Source organism: Phoca vitulina, unplaced genomic scaffold (assembly GCF_004348235.1).
Source record: "Phoca vitulina isolate PV1807 unplaced genomic scaffold, GSC_HSeal_1.0 scaffold60, whole genome shotgun sequence".
Classification (NCBI taxonomy): Eukaryota; Metazoa; Chordata; class Mammalia; order Carnivora; family Phocidae; genus Phoca; species Phoca vitulina.
Genome location: NW_022589763.1, coordinates 872,072 through 894,148, shown reverse-complemented (window position 1 = coordinate 894,148; position 22,077 = coordinate 872,072). Strand labels below are relative to the sequence as shown.

Here is a 22,077-nt window from a genome sequence, read left to right as displayed (position 1 = left end):
TTCTCCAAATATGTATCTGCCTGTCTCTGTCTCTCTCTCTGTGTATATGTCCACATATACTGTTTACTCTCTCTTCTGTATATATTTCTATATCCATAGACCTGTGTCTGTATCTATATGTATCTTTCTATATTTCCCGATACATTTTGCTCTCCCCGTGAGCTTCATCCTCATCAACAAATCCAATGCCTAGGCGAGCCGTGATTTCCATAGCACACTCTCACTGGCTTCTAAAACTTTCCGTAGGTACCCGCTGCATGCACACCATGCGGTCCCTCACGGTTCACTCCCCGCATGGGACTTGCTTCTTGTCTCAACAAGACCCACATTAAACACTTCCCCGTTACTTACCTTCACGGGGGTGGCCGTGTCTCAAAGGTCAAGGTGCAGAGTTGGTTTCAGGATCCTTGCGAGAAGACCCCTCTGATCCCTGCCCATGCCTGCAGACGAAGATGTCCACATCCCGATCCACGTGTGGTGGATGGAGCAACGTCCCCAAACACGTCTGCATGTGGTGCACGGAATAATGTCCCCAGAGACGTCTACATCCTGATCCCCGTGTGGTAGACGCAACCCGATTCCTGAGTGGTGGACCGAATAATCTCCCCAAAGGTGTCCACGTCCTGATCCCCATGCGGTGGATGGAACAATGTCCCCAAAGATGTCCACACCCCGATTCCTGGAGCCTGAGAACATGACACATTAGGTGGCAAATGGGACTTTGCAACGGAGACAACTATTCAAGACCCCCAGATGGCCCCCATATGGGGCTGAGCTGCAGCTGGTGCAGAAACAGGGGGAAGGCAATGTTCCCACGGCAACAGCAGACACGCCAGAGACCCACGTCCCAGCCCCAGTGGCTCCTGGCAGGCGGGCGCCTGAGCCGCCATCATGCAAGGGAGAATTCTTTGTTTCCCTGGGGGAGAAGCAGGTGCATCACGGGTTCAGGATCCAAGGGCATTCAACAATCACTCCGACTACAAGCATCTTTGCAAAATATCACATTCTTTTAAAGTAAAAAAATAGAACACTATATAAATAATTGCTCAAAACAACAACAATAATAAGTAAAAAAAAAAAAGCTTCCAGAATGTTCTGGGGCTGGAAGAGTCCATGCAGTTCACTTGCTCGCCGGGGCCACTGTGACTTCTTCCACAGTGAGGATCTCTTCGTTTTCATCTTTTTCCGTGTCCAAGGTGAAGTTCTCCCAGATGACCTGAGGAGGAGAGGGAGGATGGGGATGTTGGGGTTTCAGGAGCCCAGAGAGCAGGACCCTACTGGGCCACGGATGTAGATGGGAATCGGGGACCCAGCGGGAGTGAGATCTTGTAGCGGGGGCATCAGCAGGACCGCCCGTGGGGATGCCTGGGATAGGTGCCAGCAGGTGCAAACGTCCTGGGGCATGACGGAGCCTGGGGACCAAGGGAGGGGAAGAGGGCTTCTCCAGGCCTGGTGAGCTAGGTGGGACCCTGGACTGGGGAGGGGCTCAGGGTGTATGATCATATTGCTGATATTGATCATTGATAACAAGGAAATGAGACGTCCGTCTGGCTCGCGGGTGGGGGTCACGGAGATGGGCAGACATGATGCAGACGGTAGGGACTCCCCCTGTGGGGCGGCCCTGGGACAGAGTTGCAGCTGCCAGTGGGAGGAAATGTGTCCGCCGCCCCAGGGTCGGTCAGAGGTGACGAGTGCACGCATGGGGTCTGGGGAGCAGAGCCCTCGTCCTCCCTGGTCCTTCTGGACGCCCTTGGGTTCTCTCTCCATGAGATCAGGCCAGACCCCTTCTCCCCGCCTCTGCCTCTGCCCCCAGGGCGCCCCCAATTTCCCCAGACGCACCTCACAGAGAAGACCCTAACCCCTGACGCCCAGGGTCGGCTGGCGAGCAGGACACGGGATCCCAGCCACATCGTCCATGAAGGACAGCACGGTCCCCCTCGGGCGGACATGCAGGGGAGTCCCCGGGGGCACTGCCCCCTCCCCGTCCTGGTTCTCTGCTCTGCCCCCCACCCTTACCCACCTGGTGGTCAGGCTGATGGGTATCGTTCCATTTGTCTTTGATGTGCGGAATCGGTGGGAAGAGGCTCTCTGACGCGAGGAACCTAGGGAGACAGGAAGCATGTGAAGGAAAGAGTCTGAGGACACGTGTCCTTCTCACAGCGAGGAGGGACACGTCCTCCTGCCCGCGGTGCGAGAAGCCTCCGGGGCCGCCGGCTGTAGAACAATCTCACGGAAGGCTCACAGCAGGGCAATTCAAATCTGAGACAGATGAGCCAACAGGAGACGCTATAGGATCGCATAGTGATAGGATCTTTCTAGAACCTTCACTTGGTCACTCGGGTACGGGGATAGGACAGGGGGATGTGGCCAGTCACAGGCAGCCTGGGGGAGCCCAGGGTCCCTCGGACCACAAGGCATGTGTCTGTCCTACATCCATCCAACCGTGAAGAGCACAGTTTCCGGTCTCGCAGGCTTCTGTCTATATGCTGGCTTAAGGGTTTGCCCCCTATTTCTAGCGTTTTTATTTAAACAGCAGACTTCCTTTTTGCCAAACATCGGAGTCTTGCTGCATTTTCAAAGGGGCGTTTGCTTTCTCTCTTACCGAAGGGAAAGCACCTCACATTCTGTGACCTGGAGGTGCTTCTGCTGAGCTCAGTAGTGTCCCCCCAAAATATATATTCAAGTCCTGAGCCCCAGAATCTGGAAATAGGACCTTGTTGGAAATCAGATCTTTGCAGTTGTAATCAAGTTAACATGAGCTCATCCTGGATGACGGTGGCCCTAAATCCAAGGACAGGTGTCCCTATAAGACACAGAAGAGGAGAGACACACACAGAGGAGAAGCCACGTGAGGACGGAGGCAGAGATGGGAGGGACGCGGCCACGAGCCCAGGGACGCCTGGAGCCCCAGAAGCTGGAAGAGACAGGAAGGACCCTCCCCTGGAGCCTCTGGAGGGAGTTTGGCCCTGCCCCACCTGGATCTCAGTGGTCCTGCCCCGCCTGGATCTCGGCGGCCCTGCCCCGCCTGGATCTCGGCGGCCCTGCCCCGCCTGGATCTCGGCGGTCCTGCCCCGTCTGGATCTCGGCGGTCCTGCCCCGTCTGGATCTCAGACTGCTGGTCACCAAAGCTGGGAGATGATTAATTTCTGTCATTTCAAACCATTTGGTTTGTGGTCATTTTTTCGCCTGTGACCACAGGAAACTCAAATAGCTTTTCATTAAGATAACTGTCCTTGGGTAAGGCATGCACTCCATCCCCACTCTGGCAGCAGGTTGTGGGGCTGCCCCTGTTCCCCTTTGCCCCCAGGTCCAGGGTCCCCAGAGCACGGGGTGGTGCCATGCCGTGACCGGGGCATCCAGCAGGCAGGGCAGAGTCCTTGTCCTTAGGCTCCATCCCTGTGCAGTGAGCCACGTGGGTCCATCCTCAGGGAAATGCACACAGGACGCCCAACCAGGACTGGGGGGCATCGAGGGGTGCACACAGGAGAACACCCCTTGGGTCCCCACAGGGTGCAGGAGGATCATCAGAGGCAAAACTCTCCATGCTTTGCAAAGCATGCCGTGCAATCTGCCTGCAACTAAAGAATTAATTCTTCCCCGTATGCATGTTCATTCAGAGGCATTTGTGAGGTGCCCCCGAGACCCTGCTTGGTGCTGAGATCACACATCTGACAAGACGTGGTAGCTGCCCACAGATGAGCTCACGGACAGGCTGACGGTAAGCAGGGAGATGTGGATGTGAAGGCTCCCAGGAGGCCTCGGGGAAGGGAGTGGGCTTTGGCGGCCCCGAGGATTCCAGGACTCGGTAAGACTTATAGGGGGAAATGAAGGGCCAGATGAGGGATTGGGCGGGGAGGCATTCCAGAAAGATGAAGCTCAGTGGGACTGAATGCAAACCCTCAGAGGAGGTCCAGCGTCCAGCTGAAATGTGAGGCCCAGACAGGTAGGCTCAGCATGGCCCCAGGGCCTGGAAGCATCTGAGAATGTGCATCCAGGGCTGCCCTTCAGGGGTCAGGACTAAGCCCCCGTCGGCTGCCCGCTAGACCTCCCTGGAGGGCTGTCACACCAGTGGGCTCCCTGCGCTCCATCTGAAGGAGCGCTCTCTCTGTGTTGCCCATCTGCAAGGAGGATGCCAACCCATCAGCGGAGGTTACCTTTTCAAAAGGCAGCCGAGGATCAGGGCAGTGATGAAGGTCCCCAGGACCACCAGTGCATAGATGGGCACGAGGCTGGGCTCGGTTTCCTCGGAACCTGGGGAGAGAGGGGGACACACCCCTTCGGATGAACGGTCAGTGCACGGCCTGCTCGTTCCCTCGCCGGCTCACGGCTAACGAGAAAGGCTCGGAGCGGGAGGGCAATCAATGCACAGCAAAGCGCCCATCCCGAAACCTTCCCGCAAACCTCCGTGAGCCAAAACAACCTCATGAGCGTCCAGACCATAACGCGCTCTGGCAACGAGACGACCCGATTTAAAAAAATGGGCAAAAAAAAATATCAATTAATAAAAAAAATTTAAAAATAAATAAATGAACAAAAACGGACCCCCTCCCTCCCCAAATACACTTTTCCAGGCATACGGTTTGAACAAAGTTACCTCACAGCTAGTATTAGATCTTCCGTGTTGCTTATCATCTGGAATGTGCACTTTTTACAACTCGTTATTCTTGTAACAGGGCACATTTTATCTGTTACTATTTAAAAAGTCCAATTTTAAAAATCCAAGTAAGAAACCCAGTCCCTTGGGACGCCTGGGTGACCCAGTCGGTTGGGTGTCTGCCTTCGGCTCAGGTCACAATCCCAGGGTCCTGGGATCTAGTCCCGCATCGGGCTCCCTGCTCAGCGGGAAGCCTGCGTCTCCCTCTCCCACTCCCCCTGCTTGTGTTCTCTCTCTCGCTGTGTCTCTCAAATAAATAAATGAAATCTTTAAAAACAAAAACAAAACAAAACAAAAAACCCCAGTCCCATCAGGAGGACCATAACCAGATTAAGGGTCTGGTGTTTTGAGAGTTTTCCATATTAACATATGAAATGTGCCCTCTTACAAAATAATAGTAATACTAATACTAATAATAATACATTTGCTTAAAAAGTGCTCATTCCAGATGATACAGAAGTTTTTAATTTTGATGAACACCAGTTGACCTATTTTTTTAAATTTCGTTGTTCCTCATTTTGGAGTCATAGCTAAGAACCCACTGTCCCATCTCTTTGAACTTATGTTTTACCTCTGGATAAACATTTCACATACATTTTATACCAGCCCTTATTAAAGTCTCCGTTTTTGGATCAGGAAAAAAACATCCATAAAATTATATGCATAAAATGCTTGCTGAAACACTTTGAAAATATTTGGGAGGGAGGGGTAGTGTGGAAATGCAGATTTCTTGAGTACGCGATTGGCTTTTGGTCCAAACCATTAAATTCGTGCCAACCCATAAAGGTTCCAGGGAGGAAGGTGGTGGAAGGTGTTGGTAATTGAGTTCCCTGGAATGAATAGCTCCCTCTTGATTAGGCCAAAACACGCTCGACTTTGATGTCAGTGTTCCCCTGGCTGGGATCATGACAGGAACGGGGTTGATGGGGACCAGGAGTGATTGATCATTTCCAGCTGAGGCAGCCCCTTCGGAGGCTGGGCGGATTGTCCCTTTCTTTGAAGGAACTGAGCCCCATGGAGACCCGTGGTTGGGGAACTCCTCCCTCTAGGAGTCTCTGGGGACGGTGACAGGGACTGGGACAGGGACAGGGACAGGGACCAGGACTGGGATGGGAAGGGCTCAGAGATGAACTTAGGGACACTCCCAGGACACATACCAAACTCAATGGGCTGGCTCCAGTCACTCCACTTCTGGATCCGCGCATCCGAGGTCCTTATTTTTACAGTATGCTTGGGTCTGGGCTCCGGACTTGGGAAGCTGTAGTTATTTTCCAAATTACCAGGCACCTCAATCTTTGGACAAAAGAGAAAGTTTGAGAGAGGGGTGTCCTGTGTTCAGAAAGGAGGGGCTGGGTATGTCTTTTCGGCGGCACCAGCGGGATGGATGACGGTTCCAGAAGCATGTGGAAAATGCACCGTGGAAAGGGGCCATTTTGCTAGCAAAGCAGAACCGTGCCCTCACGGTGCAAAACGTCGGTGCTGTCTACAAATACATGGTGTATAAGATTAATGCATTGTCTGCGCACCAAAAGCTTCAGGGAATCAGCACCATGAGCATGTGCCGTGTTCACGACAGAACCCCTCCTGGGGTGCTCGTCAACATAGATGCAGAAATCATGCAGCAGGTACACGGGACAGGAGCAGAGCCACCGGTGGGTAATATCCCAACAAGGACGTTAACCAAGTAAAAGCCCCCCATTGGACGGAGGAAGAGACTGAGGTCACGGTGGCACTGGGACTTGGGACACGCCACCATTAAGGACTTTGATGATCTTTAAGAGGTATTTTAAAGGAAGAAATAATCTCCTTAAAACTCAAAGGAGTATTTTCTTGGCCAACACGTAATCTCCTTAAAACTCTTGACCAACACGGGTGGTCACTAATTTCAACAAATGGGACAGGGCAAGTATGCCCAGATGAGCCCCCCTCCCACAGCGGGCCTGTTGGGAGCACCTCTACTTCACTGATGGGACCGTCCTCCGGGGAGCCGCCACTCTCCCACTCATTGCCCGCCCCATCTTGGCCACCAGGGGGGCCACGTGTCCACTTGAGTAACATTTAAAGTTACACTACAGGGTGATAGTTTGGGTCAGAGTTTTAACTCACCAGTTGATCCTCACTGTGTTCCTTAGTGCTCTAGAAAAAAAAAAAAATAGAACTAGGTTTACTTTTCTCCATTTTGAAGATTTTTACAGGATCCATTCATTGAGTGTGCTCATGGGTTAACCCGAATAGTCGGGGCCACGTGAAGGGCAGAGCTCCCCCTATACATCCTTCTCCTCAAGTCACGCGGACGGTGGGGATGGACTCATTCACTGAGGGAGGATGAACCCTGATCATGCTTCATCCTTGAACCCCAGCTGCTGATGGGTCCAAATAAGGGTCCGGGTGGACGTGGAGCAGAGGGGCCTCCTTATCTGCACTGAATCCATGTGGTCGTGGAGCAGAGAGTCCCCCTTGTCTACACTGAGTCCATGTGGATATGGAGCGGAGAGTCCCCCTTGTCTGCACTGGGTCCAGGTGGATGTGGAGCAGAGGCTCCTCCTTGTCTACACTGAGTCCAGGTGGATGTGGAGCAGAGTCCCCCTTGTCTACACTGAGTCCATGTGGTCGTGGAGCAGAGTCCCCCTTGTCTACAGTGAGTCCATGTGGATGTGGAGCAGAGACTCCCCCTTGTCTACTGAGTCCATTTGGATGTGGAGCAGAGGCTCCCCCTCTCTGCTCCCCATTGTCTACACTGAGTCCAGGTGGTCTTGGAGCAGAGAGTCCCTCTTGTCTACACTGAGTCCAGGTGGATGTGGAGCAGAGAGTCCCCCTTGTCTACAATGAGTCCGTGTGGTCATGGAGCAGAGAGTCCCCCTTGTCTACAGTGGGTCCAGGTGGATGTGGCGCAGACAATCTGCCTTCTCCAGGTGGGGTCCTAGTGGACAAGTAGCAGAAGGTCCTCTCTTTTCTGCATCTGCTTGGAGATCTCTAACAACCGCCAAAGGCTTTTAGGATCCAGCTGGGTGTGTGGACACCTCTCTTGGACTTGCCATGGTGGTGACCTTCATGCCCAGGACATCCTGTCCACCACAGCCGCCCCTGTGTTCCTCCCCATGCATCACGGAGCCCTGCCTATCTCCCATGACCTGGGCCCTCGTGGTAGGTCACAGGGGCTGCTGCCCCCTGCTCCTCGAGGCACGATGTCCTGCTTGGGGCAGAGTCCACTCACCTGTTTCTGGATGTCCAGCTGGTACTTGAACTCCATGTTGGACAGCTTATGTCTGGTCTTGGGCTTTTCCCATCGGATCACGCAGTAGGACTTGTTGCAGTGCACGCTGATATTGTTGGGTGGGCTATATATTTCTGTAACAAGATCCCAGGACACTCCCCTGAACCAGCGGGCTTCTGCTGGGCCACGGAGGTCAGATCCACTTCTGCGGGCAGCTCCCAGGGGTTACCCAGAGGCCTGAGTCTGAGTGGGTCTGAGTGTTGCCTCTTGGGGAAGAGGACCACTGGGATGTGCGCACACAGGATGATCTGGCAGGCTGCAGGGAACCCCAAGTGAGGGAAGGAGGGAAATACGGGGACTGGGCAGGGACGGGGCCACCATGGGGACAGCAAAGGCATGATTTCCAATGGGAGGACCGGATGCATGTCAGAAAAGACCAAGGAGCTCCAGTGTCCTTCAACAATGTGACCGCCTACTGTGGGTTCCACCAACGATCAGGATGGGCGTTCTGTGTCTGATCCCACTTAGGTAGCATGCATTCCGATCTTCACCCCGTGGGTTGATTTCATTCCTGAAACCCTTCAAGGGCCACTTGGCTGTAAGTTCACATCCAGTGTATCTTATCACACCGAATGTTGCACAGTCACTGGGAAGTTCACACTGGATCTCCAAGCTCACAACAGGACGGGGGTCCTTCTTTGTTGTGATGTGTATGTAGGATTCTGCACCCAGTTCTGACAGGTGGAGTCCCCCCTTCCCACCTTCAAGCTATTCTCAGACAACTGGCGGGGTGTCCTACAATTCAACGCAGTTCTGATCTATCTACCTGGATATGGTGTCAGATCCCACAGGGTAGGGGGCTCAGCCCTACAAGACTGCCCTTCACCCTCTGGGTCAGACGCCAGTCACAAATCCAGGTTGACACCCATGGTTCTGACCCACCAGCTACAGATCGGAAGTTCCCAGGACCTCCTCCTCGGGTTCCATTAATCTGCTAGAGCTACTCACAGAGCCCAAGGAAACGTGTTACTCACTAGATCATGGGTTTATTTTAAAAGGCTGTAACTCAGGAACAGCCAGATGAAGAGATGTATGGGGCCAGGTGTGGAGGAAGGGCGTGGAGCTTCCATGGTCTCACCAGGTGCACCTCTCTCCCCAAACCTCCACATGTCCACCAACCTGTAAGATCTCCAAATCCCATCCTTTTGGGATTTTAGGGAGGCTTCATTATGGAAACACAATTGATTAAATCATTGCCTGTTGGGGATTGAACTCAAACACCAGCCCCTTTCCGGTCCCTGAGGTCATAGGAGGGGACTGAAAAGTCCAATCCTTTAATCACCCAGTTGGTTCCCCTGGCAACCAATGCCCATCCATAGGGGCTTTTCAGCTGTCACCTCCTTAACATAACAAAAGGCACATTTACCGCTCTCCTCCCGGGAAATCCCTAGGGTTTTCTCAGCTGTGTGCCAGAAAAAGACAGAGACCAAACATGCATTTCTTATTGTAAGTCACAACTGCACAGGATTGAAGTTTGAAATAATATTGGGATTTCCTGGGTTAAATAAAAATGTTAAAAACATGGGGAGGGAAAAAGAAAGGCGGGGATTCCCCTGGAAGGCGGGTGGCCGAGTCAGGGCCACGGGAGGTTTGTCTGCAGCGAGGAGCAGGAAATGCAGACCCTGAGACACAGGTAGAACACCTGCCACCTGGCTGGGTACGCACACCTGGAGCTCCCCCAACAGGTGAGCCCGGAGGTGGGGAGCGGGGGTGGGCGATGGCCTGTGAAGGTTAGCTGGAGAGTTGGCATCTGTTTGCCAACGGCGTCCCCCAAAACGGCAAGAGAAGGCTGTGCGTGCTACTCCATGGGGGAAGTCCGCAGACAGGTCAGTATTAACCTCCATCTCCTGGTCTGAACATCTTCCCTTTTGTCTTGGTGGGGCTTCACTGCCTGATTGCAGGCAAAACCCCTGCCTGGCTGGGCTGTCCCCGTGCCAAGATCAGCTCTTGGAGGCTATGGGGGCGTTGGAAGAGCCCTCGTTTCTTTGGAGCGGTTGGGGGGGGATTCATTAGCAGTGTAGGCACTCCTTGTCACCCCGTTTAATTCAGAGTAAAAGGATGGGTTGGTCTCTTTCCACAAGGAAGCAACCATTGGCAACACCTTGATTCAGGGTCTCTAGCCTCCAGAACTGGGAGAGAGAATAAACTTCCATTCTTCCAAACTTCCCACAAACTCTGTTCGGTTCACCTGTTAAGCATCTGTTGACACCACAGGACGTGGCTCTTACCGATTTTCTTCCACGACAAAACCGAATCAAAGAACTGGATTCCTGTCCGTTGGCTGGTACCGTTCACCAGGAAATAATTGTAGTTCGCTAATCCTGAGAGGTCTTCCAGGTGACAGCCCACGTGGGTTCCTGAGTCTTCTATGTAATGAGGACACTCTCCTTCCCTTTTTCTTCTATAAAATTCAAACTGTTCAGAGAACAATCAGGGCTTCCCCCGCCCCCCGTACTTCTCAGGATTGTCTACATGAGATCAATACCTACCTCGAGTCTCGTATATACAAAAAATATTGGACGTCATCAGGGGCAGCTTGACCCTTTGCCCAACTGCAGTTCATGAAGTTCGCATTGTAGATAAAACAGGAGAAATTTTGGGCAGCTGTGCCCTCCCCACCTGAGAAGACACACAAACAAAATAATTTGTGGAAGTGGACCACATGGCTTCATAGTTGGAATGTCTATCTGTTCAGTCTGGTAACTTTGTCCCCCATCCCACCAAAGATTCAAAGAATAATTAATTCCAATCCTTTTTTTTAAGATTTATTGATTTATTTGAGAGAGAGAGAGCACGAGTGAGAGGGGCAGAGGGAGAGGGAAAGAGAATTCCAAGCAGATTCACCTCCGAGCACAGAGTCCGACTCGGGGCTCGATCCCATGACACTGAGATCAAGACCTGAGCAGAAACCAAGAGTCAGGTGTTCAACCGACTGTGCCATCCAGGCGCCCCTCCAATCCTTAAACTCTTCCAAAAAAAATAGAAGAAGAGGGAGCACTACCAAATTCATTTTATGAGGGCAGGATCACCCTGATACTTAAGACAAAGGGATGAGAAAAAAAAATCACATCCCAATATCCTAATAAACATAGATGTAAAAATCATTAACAAAATACGAGCAAGCAAATTCAACAGCACGTTAAAAGGAATGCACGTTGTAACCGCGTAGAATTTATCCCTGGCATGCAAAGATGGTTCAACATATGCAAATCAATCAATGTGTGGTAGCATTTTAATACAATGAAAGAAAAAAAATCACATAATCATCTCAGTAGCTATAGAAAACGTCTTTGACAAAATTCAACATCCATTCATGATAAAAACTCTCAGTAAAATAGGTATAGAAGCAATTTACCTCAACACAATAAAGGGCAAATATGGAAAGCCCATAGCTAACGCCACACTCAATGGGAAAAAAACCCAAAAAACTGAAAGCTTACCTTGTAAGGTAAGAAACAAGGCCAAGGTAGACACTCTCACCACTTCTATTTAATATAGTATGGGAAGTCCTAGCCAGAACAATTAGACAAGAAAAAGAAATTAAAGTATCCAAATTAAAAAAGAAGTAAGATTAGCTCCGTTTGATGATAATATGACCATAATGTGTAGAAAAACCTAAAGACTAAACAAACAAACAGAAGACATTGTTATAGCTAATAAATAAAGGTAATAAAGTTGCAGGATATAAAATCAACATACAAAAATCAGTGGCATTTGTATACACTAACAATGACCTATTCAGGAAAGGAATTAAAAAAAATAATCCTGGGGCTCCTGGCTGGTTCGTTCAGTCAGTAGAGCATGCAGCTCTTGATCCTGGGGTTGTGAGTTCAAGCCCTACATTGGGTGTATAGATTACTTAAAAATAACATTTAAAAAAATGAATTAATCCCATCCACAATAGCAACAAAAAGAATAAAGTACTTAGAAATAAACTTAACCAAGTGGGTAAATTGAATATTATAAAATTATATTGATGAATATTATAAAACATTGATGAAGGAGATTGAAGAACACACAGATCAATGGAAAGAGATCCATGTTTGTGAATTGAAATAACTAACAGCGATAAAATGTCCATACTACCCAAAGTGATCTATAGATCAACACAATCACTATCAAAATCCCAATGGCATTCTTTACAGAAATAGAAAAAGAATCCTAAAATTCATATGGAGCCACAAAAGACTTCAAATAGCCAAAGCAATCTTGAGCAAGAAGGACGAAGCTAGAAGCATCACATTTCCTGATCTCAAAATACATCGCAAAGCTACAGTAATCAAAACAGTATGGCACTGACATAAAGGTAGACACATAGATCAATGGGACACCAGAGAGCCCAGAAATAAATCCACAGAGCTATGGTCAACAAGGTTCACCTTCAACGAGGGTGCCAAGAACACAGAGTGGACGAAGGATTCTCTCTTCACTAAATAGTGTTGGGAAAACTGGACATCCATTAGCAGGAGAATGAAATAGCCTCCTTATCTCACACCATATATGGAAATCAAGTCAAAATCAATTAAAGACTTAAACACAAAACCTGAAACTGTAAAACGACTGGAAGAAAACATAGGGAAGAAGATTCTTGGCATTGGTCTTGGCAATGATTTTTTGGATATGACACAAGAAGCACAGGTAACAAAACCAAAAATTGACACCTGGGATTGCATCAAACTATAAAGCTTCTGCTCAGTGAAGGAAACAATCAGCAGAGCAACAAGGTAACCTATGGAATGGGAGAAAATATCTGCAATCCATATATATCTGATAAAAGGTTAAAATCCAAAATATATAAAGACCTCAAACAATTCAACAACAAAAACCCAAAGCCCCAAAAAACCAAAAAACAGAAAACAACAAAAACAACAACAACAAAAACTTAAACAAACTGAATAGGGCAAAGGACCTGAACAGACATTTTTCAAAAGAAGACATACAAATGGCCAACAGCTACACAAAAAGATGCTCAACACCACTCATCATCAAAGAAATGCAAATAAAACCACAATGAGCTATTACCTCACACCTGCTAAATGACTATTTTATATATATATATATATTATTTATATTATTTATACATATATAAAGCAGAGATAAATACTGGCGAAGATGCAAATAGAAGGAAACCCTTGTGCACTGCTGTTGGGAATGTAAGTTGGTGCGGCCACTGTGGAAAATATGGAAGTTTCTTTAAATATTGACAGCAGAACTCCTATATGGCCCAGCAATCCCACTTCTGGGTATATTTCCAAAGAAAATGAAATCTGGATCCCAAAAAGATTTACGCATCCCCATGTTCATCACAGTATTATTCACAATGGCCAACATGTGGCAAATGCATCGACACAGAGAGTAAATGGTGCTTTCCGGGGGCTGAAGGGAGGGATAATAGCTTAATTGCAGTAATTATTTCTCAACGTATATGTATATCAAAGCTTTAAGCTATATACCTTAAATATATATAATACCTAGTGTCAGGTATATCTCAATAAAGCTGGGAAAAAAAAAAAAGGGAAGAGATATACCTTGAGGCTAGTGATGTTCAGAAGGATCACTGTGAGGTTTTCCCTACCTGAGTTAGTGTAGACCAGTGTTTCTGGATTCGGTCTTTGGGTGCTATTTACTTTAACCATGAGCGTGACTCCATCATGGAGAGAATAATCTGGAAACTTGCAGTGACATTCTTTCTCCTGGGGCTAGAAAGATGCAACCAGTGCATTAGGAAACTCTTTTTTTTATTCTCCTCTCCATGTTGTTTGCTCTTCCACCGACCCCGAGACGCCACCACCACCCATGTACATTCTCTGGGTGATTGGTGGCATGCCCACGTGAAGGTGGGACTTCGACTCGGGTAGTCTTACAGTGTTGAGGAGGTCGGAATACAGGTCCCATTTCAGTGTGCCCTCAGTCACCGGGGATCTTGTCAAAATGATTCTGGTTCAGCACGTTCTAGGCAGGGGATTCTGCATTTGTAACAAAGCTCTGAGGTGATGCTGATGGACCACCACCCTGAGCAGTGAGATCTCTCATCACATTAAGCATTATGGAGCTTAACGCACACTCTTTTATGTTATTCCATTTTCTTGTCCTATCTCATATCCCTTTCTCCCGCAGGCTTCACATTTACATTGTATCTGTTCAGTCTGGTAACTTTGTTTTCATGGAACACTGGGGACCAACTATTTCTTTCTGGGGATTAAGTCGGCCACATGGATGATTTTTGATGGATCAGTTGAGCAGAAGCTGCTGTTTCTGGTGGTAGGGGGGCAGTTCCCCAATGCAACACCCCTTGAAGGGGTACAGAAGCCTGAAAGTCACAGAATAAGCCATTCGTCTTCCCCTTGATTACAGTCCCTGAAAGTGATGCCTGGAAATTCTGGGAGCATTTGGGTGCCCGACTGGAATCTACCTGTGTTGCCCTGGGTCCCCCATCCCACCAGCCTGCCTCATTTCATCTTCCTTGGGTGGTTGAGCGTCCCCAAGGATCCCACCTTACAATCTGTACCAGGTCTAACCTCATAGGAGCTTTGGGCTGGGGCTCCTCCCCGGGGGCCCTGAACTCCCTTTCCTTTTGGGAAAAGACATTTTCCAGGGAGTTTCTCAGTCCCCCAGGGAATCAGGCCACCGGGCACCTCTTGGACACAGGCCAGGACTTACTTCCCTGGTGCACCCAGAAGCATGGCTCCTAGACGTGTCCCCCAGGGTCACACACATGCTGTCTGTTTCCACCTATTGCTACCTTGTTTCTAATGTAATGAGAGCTTTGTAAAGGACGGCAATTGTCCATAACAAATCCATCTTACTGTTATTTCGATCGGCCCGTTCTCCTTGTGAATCATCACGCATTCGAGGTAGGTAGCGTTTTCTTTGCAGTCCCAACTCAGTTCCATTCTCCAAGAATCAAACTTCATATTTAGACTGGGGACCCCTTTCACATTTGGAAGATCTGAAAGACAGGACCACCAGATTCAGAAATTACCCCTTTTCCGCCTCTACCTGCTGCCTGCTGATGCATCCCATGTCTTGTAAGCAAAGGTCAAGACTGGGACATGGTGTCCCCTTCCCCTGTCCCCTCACGTGGCCCCAGGGCATTGGCACATGCACAGAATCTCCCCCTTATTGATCTCTTCTTCCTACCTGGACCTCCGTGCCTTTTCTCCATGTGAAGATGCCTACCATGTAAGTAAGGCAAGACCTACCAAGTCAGAGCAAGCAGAGGCTGTTTATTCAGAGCCTGCTGTGGTGAGGACATTGGCCACCATCACTGGTATTTCTCAGAGATCAAGGGTGGACAGGGGAGTGGGCAAGTTTCACAGCGGATGAAGGGGAACGTTCGGCTGTGCCCTGAGCAGAGTCTGTGGGTGAGGGGAAGATGCAGGGGGCTCACTACAAGTAGGGCATCATATGGGATTCATTAGGGGACCATATCTGGTTTCTCTGGTTGGCCCTAAATAGAAAGTGGGGTCAACACGTAGGGAAGCCATTGGTTACTGATCAAGTCCTGGCCATTTGGAGCCCGCTGTTCCAGATGGGATTGTTTAGCTTTTCAGATTGTCATGGGGACGGACAACTGGCTTCTTGCTCATCTGACGCGGAGACACCAGGCTGGCTCTGTGGGCTGGTCCCCTGGGCAGGTTGCTGCAGGTTGTGGGCCAGAGTTCTGTTCTTAAGGACCCTCTGCCCCTTGTCCATTTGTATATTGAGTTTCTCAGCCCGCACGGCCTCTGTGCTTGGTGTCTCACATCCACATCCTCCTTTATTTAAGGTGCCAACCACACCTCCCCCAGCACAGGGACCACCTCTCTCCAGGTCTCCAGGGCCTGAAAATAAGTCACTTACCTCCTGAGTTTCTTGGCCCTCCACCCTCCCTGGCATCCCCTTGGCTTCCTGCAGACTTCTCCTACTTTCCCAGCACAAGACAACAATGATCATCCGTCCCCAACAGTCCTATGGGCCTTGGTCTTAGCCTGTGGGTCCTGCAAGAGCTGCATATGCCCTTGAGTTCATACTCAACCAAGAGAGTCTTCAATGGTCAACAGAAATCTGATGGCACAGATGCATCCAGAGCACATCTCCCTGTGCTGAGCTAGCTCCTGCCCATCCCTGGACCTCGGGGCTCCTGAGTGCACATAGTCTATCAGTTCCATATGCAAAACCCACAGGAGAAGGGCCAGGCTGGACTGCGTGGATTTTGTGCAAGTGAATGAAGATTCCTATAGGTCCTCTGTGTGGAGGACGGGGAGATAGCCATTCCCACTGTCCCCTACCTCCTTTCTTGGGGTGGCAAAGACTGGTGTCCATACTTTAAAATCAGAGCCCCCTTTAGAAAGAATGGCGTGGGTCTGAGTCCCGGCTCTGTCTCTCACCAGCCATGTCACTTCCAGCACGTTGCCTGACATCTCTGTTCCCTGGTCTCCATTTTCACCTAATTGGGCAATAACATCTCTGCCCATGCAGTTGGACTCAGGCGTCAGGATGTGTCCCCAGATACACAGGACATGGGAATGAGACAGGCAGAGAAGGGTCAGACAGGTTCACACCCTTACCCTGCTGCTCCAGAGTCTGGAGTAACACTGGGTCCAGCAGCATGCAGAATAGGACGGCTGTGGCCAGGAGTCCCATGGGGCTGCCCAAAGGATGAGGAAAACCTGCAGGAACAGACAGTCACACTTTGAGGAAATCAGCTCTCATGGGGATGCTTGGCAGGGGGACCCAGCGAGGTTTCCTTGGGGAGATTCTCTGGGGAAAAGTGCAGGACCATCCCCAGCCTGATGGTCAGCCTACTAACCTGGCCAGCCGGGGGTCACTGCTGGCTGCCGAAGGGTCTGCAGGTTACAACCAGCCTCGGGGTGAGGCAGAACCAAGGGCCTATCGTGCAGCATGGGCACGGGGCTCCAGCCAACCTTGTCATTCTCCGTGTCACTGGGGCAAGTTGCCCACATGCTGCGGCTTTATTCCTGTCTGGAACCTAGGGGGATGTCTCTGGGGCCATTATTCTCTCCACCACATGGGGATCAGGATGTGGACGTCTCTGGGGATATTATTCTATCCACCACAGGTACCAAGATCCACTCCCTAAGTCTTAGGGACGAGTCTAGGATAGGCAGCCACTTGATGGGCGTATTGTCCACAAAAGAACAGTGGAGACGGTCAGGAAGGGTTGTTCCGAAGGTGCTGGACCGTGCATCAGGCTCTGGCCCCGCACACCTGGCCTCCAGGACACATCCTTCCCTCTCTAAGCAGGGTTGGAGGTGGAGCACAGGCTCACCAAGCCCTTCCCCAGGCTAAGCCTTCAGGTGTCAGAGACTGGGATTCTAATTCCTCCTGCAGAGAATGGCCTGGGCTGTCCACCTACTCCAGAGCCCATAAGACGTACAAAACAGGAACCCACCGCCGACTTCCCTTTTCTCCAGGATGAACTTCCTGAGAGAGGCAGGTTGCACAACAATCGCCCACAGAGCGTGGAGAAATACTACTACTGCCCCGGGAATCTACCCTACAGACCTACCCATCTGCCTTCTATCAAGCTTGACTCATGGTTCAGATGAGCCTTGAAGCCATGGTTGACACGTGTCAGTGATTTTAAGATGCTTTTGGGGAATATTACACTCACTTTGATTAGTTTCTCATTGTTCTGACTCTCTTGTTTTGCTTGAATAATTTACATTTTTACATTTTTATTTAAAAAATTTTAATGTAAGTATAGTTGACACATGCTCTGAGTGTTTTTAGAATGGATTTTTTGGGGGAGAAGAAAAAGGAATGATAGGTCGGGTTTCCATTACGGTAATAACAGTTTTTTGAGGTTTTTTTCTCTATTTAAAAAAAACTTGAGTTTTGCAGCAATCAAAAAGGATATTTAAAAATAAGAGGAAAATAGAAAAGGGTAAGTGCACAGAGAGACATAGAGGGTGTCTAAATACATTTACTAAGTGAAAGAGGCCAGTCTGAAAATGCTACATCCTGTATGATTCAGACTCTATGACATTTTTGGAAAAGGAAAAACTATGGAGACAGAAAAAGAAAAAAAAAACAAAAAAAACCCAGGACTCACCAGGGTTTGGGGGAGGGACAGATGAGCAGGCAGGGCACAGGGGATTTTTAGGGCAGTGAAACTACTCTGTATATCACTAATGATGGATATATATCACTATACACCTGTCCAAGTCCATAGAATGTCCAACACCAAGAGTAACTCTAATGTAAACTGTGGGCTTTAATCAATAATAATGTATCAATATTGGCACATCAGTGATAACAGATGTGCCCCACTGATGCCAAATATTAATAAGGGTGGAGACTGGGTCAAAGGGGAAGCGCATATATAGGAATCTCCTGTACTTTCCACTTAAATTTTTCTGTAAATCTAAAACTGCTCTTAAAAAAAAAAAAGTCTATTAAAAACTTTTTAAACACGTAAGTACAAAAGCAAAGGGCTCTGGTCCCATAAAGCTGCACTCAACAGAGAACACCTGATGCTCTGTTTGGGTTTGGGGTGGCATCTTGGGTTTGTCCACCATTGCCCTGGTGGTATTTTTACTGGTGTTTGTTCTTTGGCTGTTGTTGTGATTCATAATGGGGTCTTACTTCTCTAAGTATTTCTCTTCCTCTTGGCCGCTTACTGTCTCTGCTGCTCTTCATCTCTTTGTGTTCCCTGTGACCTCATCCTTATAAAGGCTTGTCTTTTCTTGGAGGTTCCTTTCTCTTTTACCACGCACAATCACGTTTTCTGTAATTTCCTTGGGTTTAGAGTTGATCGGTCTAAACAATGTCTCTTTTATCTTGGTGTATTAGCTTCCTGGGGGCCGACGGAACAAATGACCACAAATTTCTTCCCTCTTTCCTTCTTTCCTTCCCATTTCTCTTCCCTCCCTCCTTCCCTCCTTTCTACTTTCCTGCCTTCTTTCCTTCCCTCTTTCCTTCCTTTTTCCTTTCTTTCCCTGCTTCCTTCCTTTTCCCTTCATTCCCGCCTTCCTTTTTCCTTTCCTTCCCTCCTTCCTTCCTCTTCCCCTTCATTCCCTCCTTCCTTCCTTCTCCCCTCCCCCCTTTCTCCTCCCTTCCTCCTCCCTCTCAGACATCTCCCTCACTAATTCCTTCCCTATTTCATCCTGTCCAGTGTCTGCTTTTTGGAGATCCAGCCGTCACACCCCCAACACCCGCCCCATGGACCTCCATGTCCTCACCTCTCAGTTGGTGTCTGTCTTCACAGACTCTCTTCTTCTTTGCCCAGACTCCCCTGAAGCCTGGCTCTCACCAGGACACAGCATCTCCCTCCCACATGCAGCCAGTTCAGCACATTTGGGCTCCTCCTCTCTTCGATGTCTAGCCCCACCCAGGGGGCTCCTTTGCCCTCTGTAGGACCTAAAGGATCCCCTTACCTCATTGATCCTGCCCCCACAGACCTCTGAGCTCTGAGGTTCATTCTGTATATCTCCTCACCACCTGCCTCCTTCCCCACCCACCCTGTGCAGTGATGGGTTGCCTGTCTATTGAGGGTCAACTGGCTTGTCTAGATGCTACAGCCCCTTCTCCCCCCTGCCCCTGCCCCAGCTTCTGAGGCTGGAGCCCAATGATGCAGAGTCCAGCCAGCTCCCCAAGCCAGGTGTGCACACTTGTGCCAGAGTGCACCTGGGGAGCAGCGCCCAGCCTCATGTTCCTGCCTCCCAACCTCCCCAAGCCCACTCCCTCCTAAGGCACCACCTTTGCTATAAAGAGGAAATAAAAACCATGGACCAGACCTGTCCCAACGTCCCTGCCTCCCACACACCTTGTACTCCAGTGCTATGGGGGAGGTTCCCAGCTTCCTCCATCTGCGAGCTAGACCCTGCTCCACCCAGCCCTTCTCTGGGTCTTGCCCAGGGTTCTTGGCACTGGGTGGGGGGCCTCCATGTTGCACCCGAGAGCCTCTTGGGGCAGACCCTTCCTCAGTCTGGGCTGACTCTACCGTTCCCCTTTGCTATTCCTGCCTTGCCTCAGCCCTGCTTTTCACGTCTGCAATCTGTGTGAGCACCCTGACTTTGAGCGGAGCTGCCCTTAATTAGGAGGGGTGGTGCAATGCAGCGAAGCAAGGAGGGTCCTCATTCCATTCACCCCCTGTAAGCTTCTGGAATCTGCTTTTCTCCTCCTTTTTCAAGCCGCCTCCCGTAGTACCTGCTTTGGGGCTGTACATGAAGCAGGTGCCTGTGGATGCCCACACCCCCCACCCTCCACCCCCACCCCACCAGAGGGAATCTGCATGGAAATACGCCCTTAGCTGGACAGTTCCCCATTCCGCTTCCTCTAAACTGAACTCCACTTGCTTCTCATCATGATGGAGCAAAAGCATAAACTTCTGTAAACCTGACTTAAAAAAAAAAAAAGAACACAATCAAAAAACCAAACAATGATGTTCTCACATGCTCACTGGTGGAAGATGATCTAGCAAGGGTTGCTGTTTTAATTAAATGGTTAGTCACAACGTGGGGGCTCTTGGCCAACTATGGTGACAGACCCTGCGGAGGATAATTCGCGGGCAGCGTGAAGTCATTGGCACCATGATTTCTCCATCGCCTGGGCGTACCAAACATAGGCACGTTCCACTCGGCTCCTAGTTTCTCGCTCACATTCGTCCTAGGAGGCAGTTCCTAGGATCCCCATGCAAGTGGATGAGAAACTGAAGTCCAGGGAGATCTCACGCTTCATTTAATTAATTTTTGCCTTGATTTTTAAAAATGGAGGCGAAATTCACACGGCTTAAAGTCCACCCCTTGAAAGCGTACAACTCAGCAGCCTTTACCACATCTGAAATGTTCAACCATCACCTCTACCTGAGCTGGGACATTCCCATCCCCTCAAAGGAGAAGCCCATCCCCATGGAGCCGACACTCCCCATTCTTCCCTCCTGTTCTGCGGATTTGCCTGGGGTTTGTGTTTCATATGACTGAAAACTTAGACGTTACTTTGCTGTTTTTTGTCCACTGACTACCCACTTTCCCTTCTTCTTTCGGTTTTCTCCAGACTGAGTATTCTTCCCTTTTCTATAAACCTAAGGTCTACATAGATGCCAGCTCCATCTGTCAGACTAGGTCAGATCAGAGACCTGGGACAGTGCAGGTGCTGCCCATATGTGGGCATCCCTTGGATGAGCTTGGATGTTGAGCTTCTTGCAGTTTGGAAGGGGGGGGGGACGTAATAGGTCACAGCGCTCGGGTGACACATGGAATGAAATGCTGTGGTCCCCAAAGACACCTGTCACCCAGCAGCTCTGCATTTGGTAGCCGGGGGATTTAAGATAAGAGATTGCCAGCAAAGTGCTTCCCCAGGATCCAGGGACCAGTGGTTCCCCGTGTGGACGACCGCATGCATCCAAGCCTCTGGAGTAATTCCAAATGGCTTCTAATGCTCACATACTCAGAGTTGCACGAGGGGCTCAACCTGCTCCCAGTGCAGGTTGGCTAATCTCCGGGGCCAATTCAGACCTTCCGATGCAGTGTCCACATGCTATTGGAGTGACCCCACCTCCCTGTTGGGCGCCTTCATTCGGAGATTCCCATTTCCCACCCCCAGGTGCTCCCTGACCTGCAGTCTGAGCTGCCAGCACCAGCAACAGGGGCAGGAATAGGTACCCTAGTGACAGGGCACATTTGAGGGTCAGAGAATGAAGGGAGCCGCCTTACCCCACCACACCAGGCTCTGCTCCGGCCACCTGCTTTCTTTCTTGGTTCCCCGGCGCTCCAACATCTGGCCGTTCTCTTGGACAGCTCTCTGCCTGGTCCGAAAGTGAGGATACTGATTGCATTGCCGAGACATTTCAACCCTAGACTTCCCTTTCCTCCTTAGCGCCCTCCCTCTTCCTGTGATGTTTTCTCATTACACACACTTGAGAAACCTGTGAGTGAATTCATCAGCTTCTCAGCTCCCAGAAGAGAGCACATCAGGGGTGTGACCCCCACACACAAGTACACACCCCCACACACAGCCCTGGGGCTGGCTGGGAGATTCTGAGCAAAGCCAAGCACAGAGGAGATGTGTTGAGATATGGGCCACTGGTGCCGATGAAGAACACAGACAAGATGCCCAGGAAATGGAATAGCCATGTCAGTCAATGAAAGGCAGCTGGGCAGGATACACCTCCATGGCTCCCCATTCCTGAAGGAGCTCCTCCTCT

At 49.8% G+C, this 22,077-nt stretch overlaps 1 protein-coding gene across 1 annotated transcript; it reads right to left on the bottom strand.

The window, feature by feature from the left end:
• Positions 1 to 1,033: 1,033 nt before the first annotated feature.
• On the bottom strand, positions 1,034 to 21,687 carry CSF2RA (colony stimulating factor 2 receptor subunit alpha). Its single transcript, XM_032391200.1, has 12 exons — positions 21,587 to 21,687; positions 16,478 to 16,579; positions 14,735 to 14,877; positions 13,504 to 13,627; positions 10,418 to 10,547; positions 10,157 to 10,329; positions 7,869 to 8,002; positions 6,761 to 6,790; positions 5,812 to 5,947; positions 4,155 to 4,251; positions 2,021 to 2,102; positions 1,034 to 1,216 (listed from the first exon to the last, which is right to left on the bottom strand). The coding sequence occupies exons 1-12, from the start codon at positions 21,648 to 21,650 to the stop codon at positions 1,121 to 1,123; spliced, it is 1,311 nt and encodes a 436-aa protein (XP_032247091.1). The 5' UTR covers positions 21,651 to 21,687; the 3' UTR covers positions 1,034 to 1,120.
• Between the last annotated feature and the right edge of the window lie 390 nt (positions 21,688 to 22,077).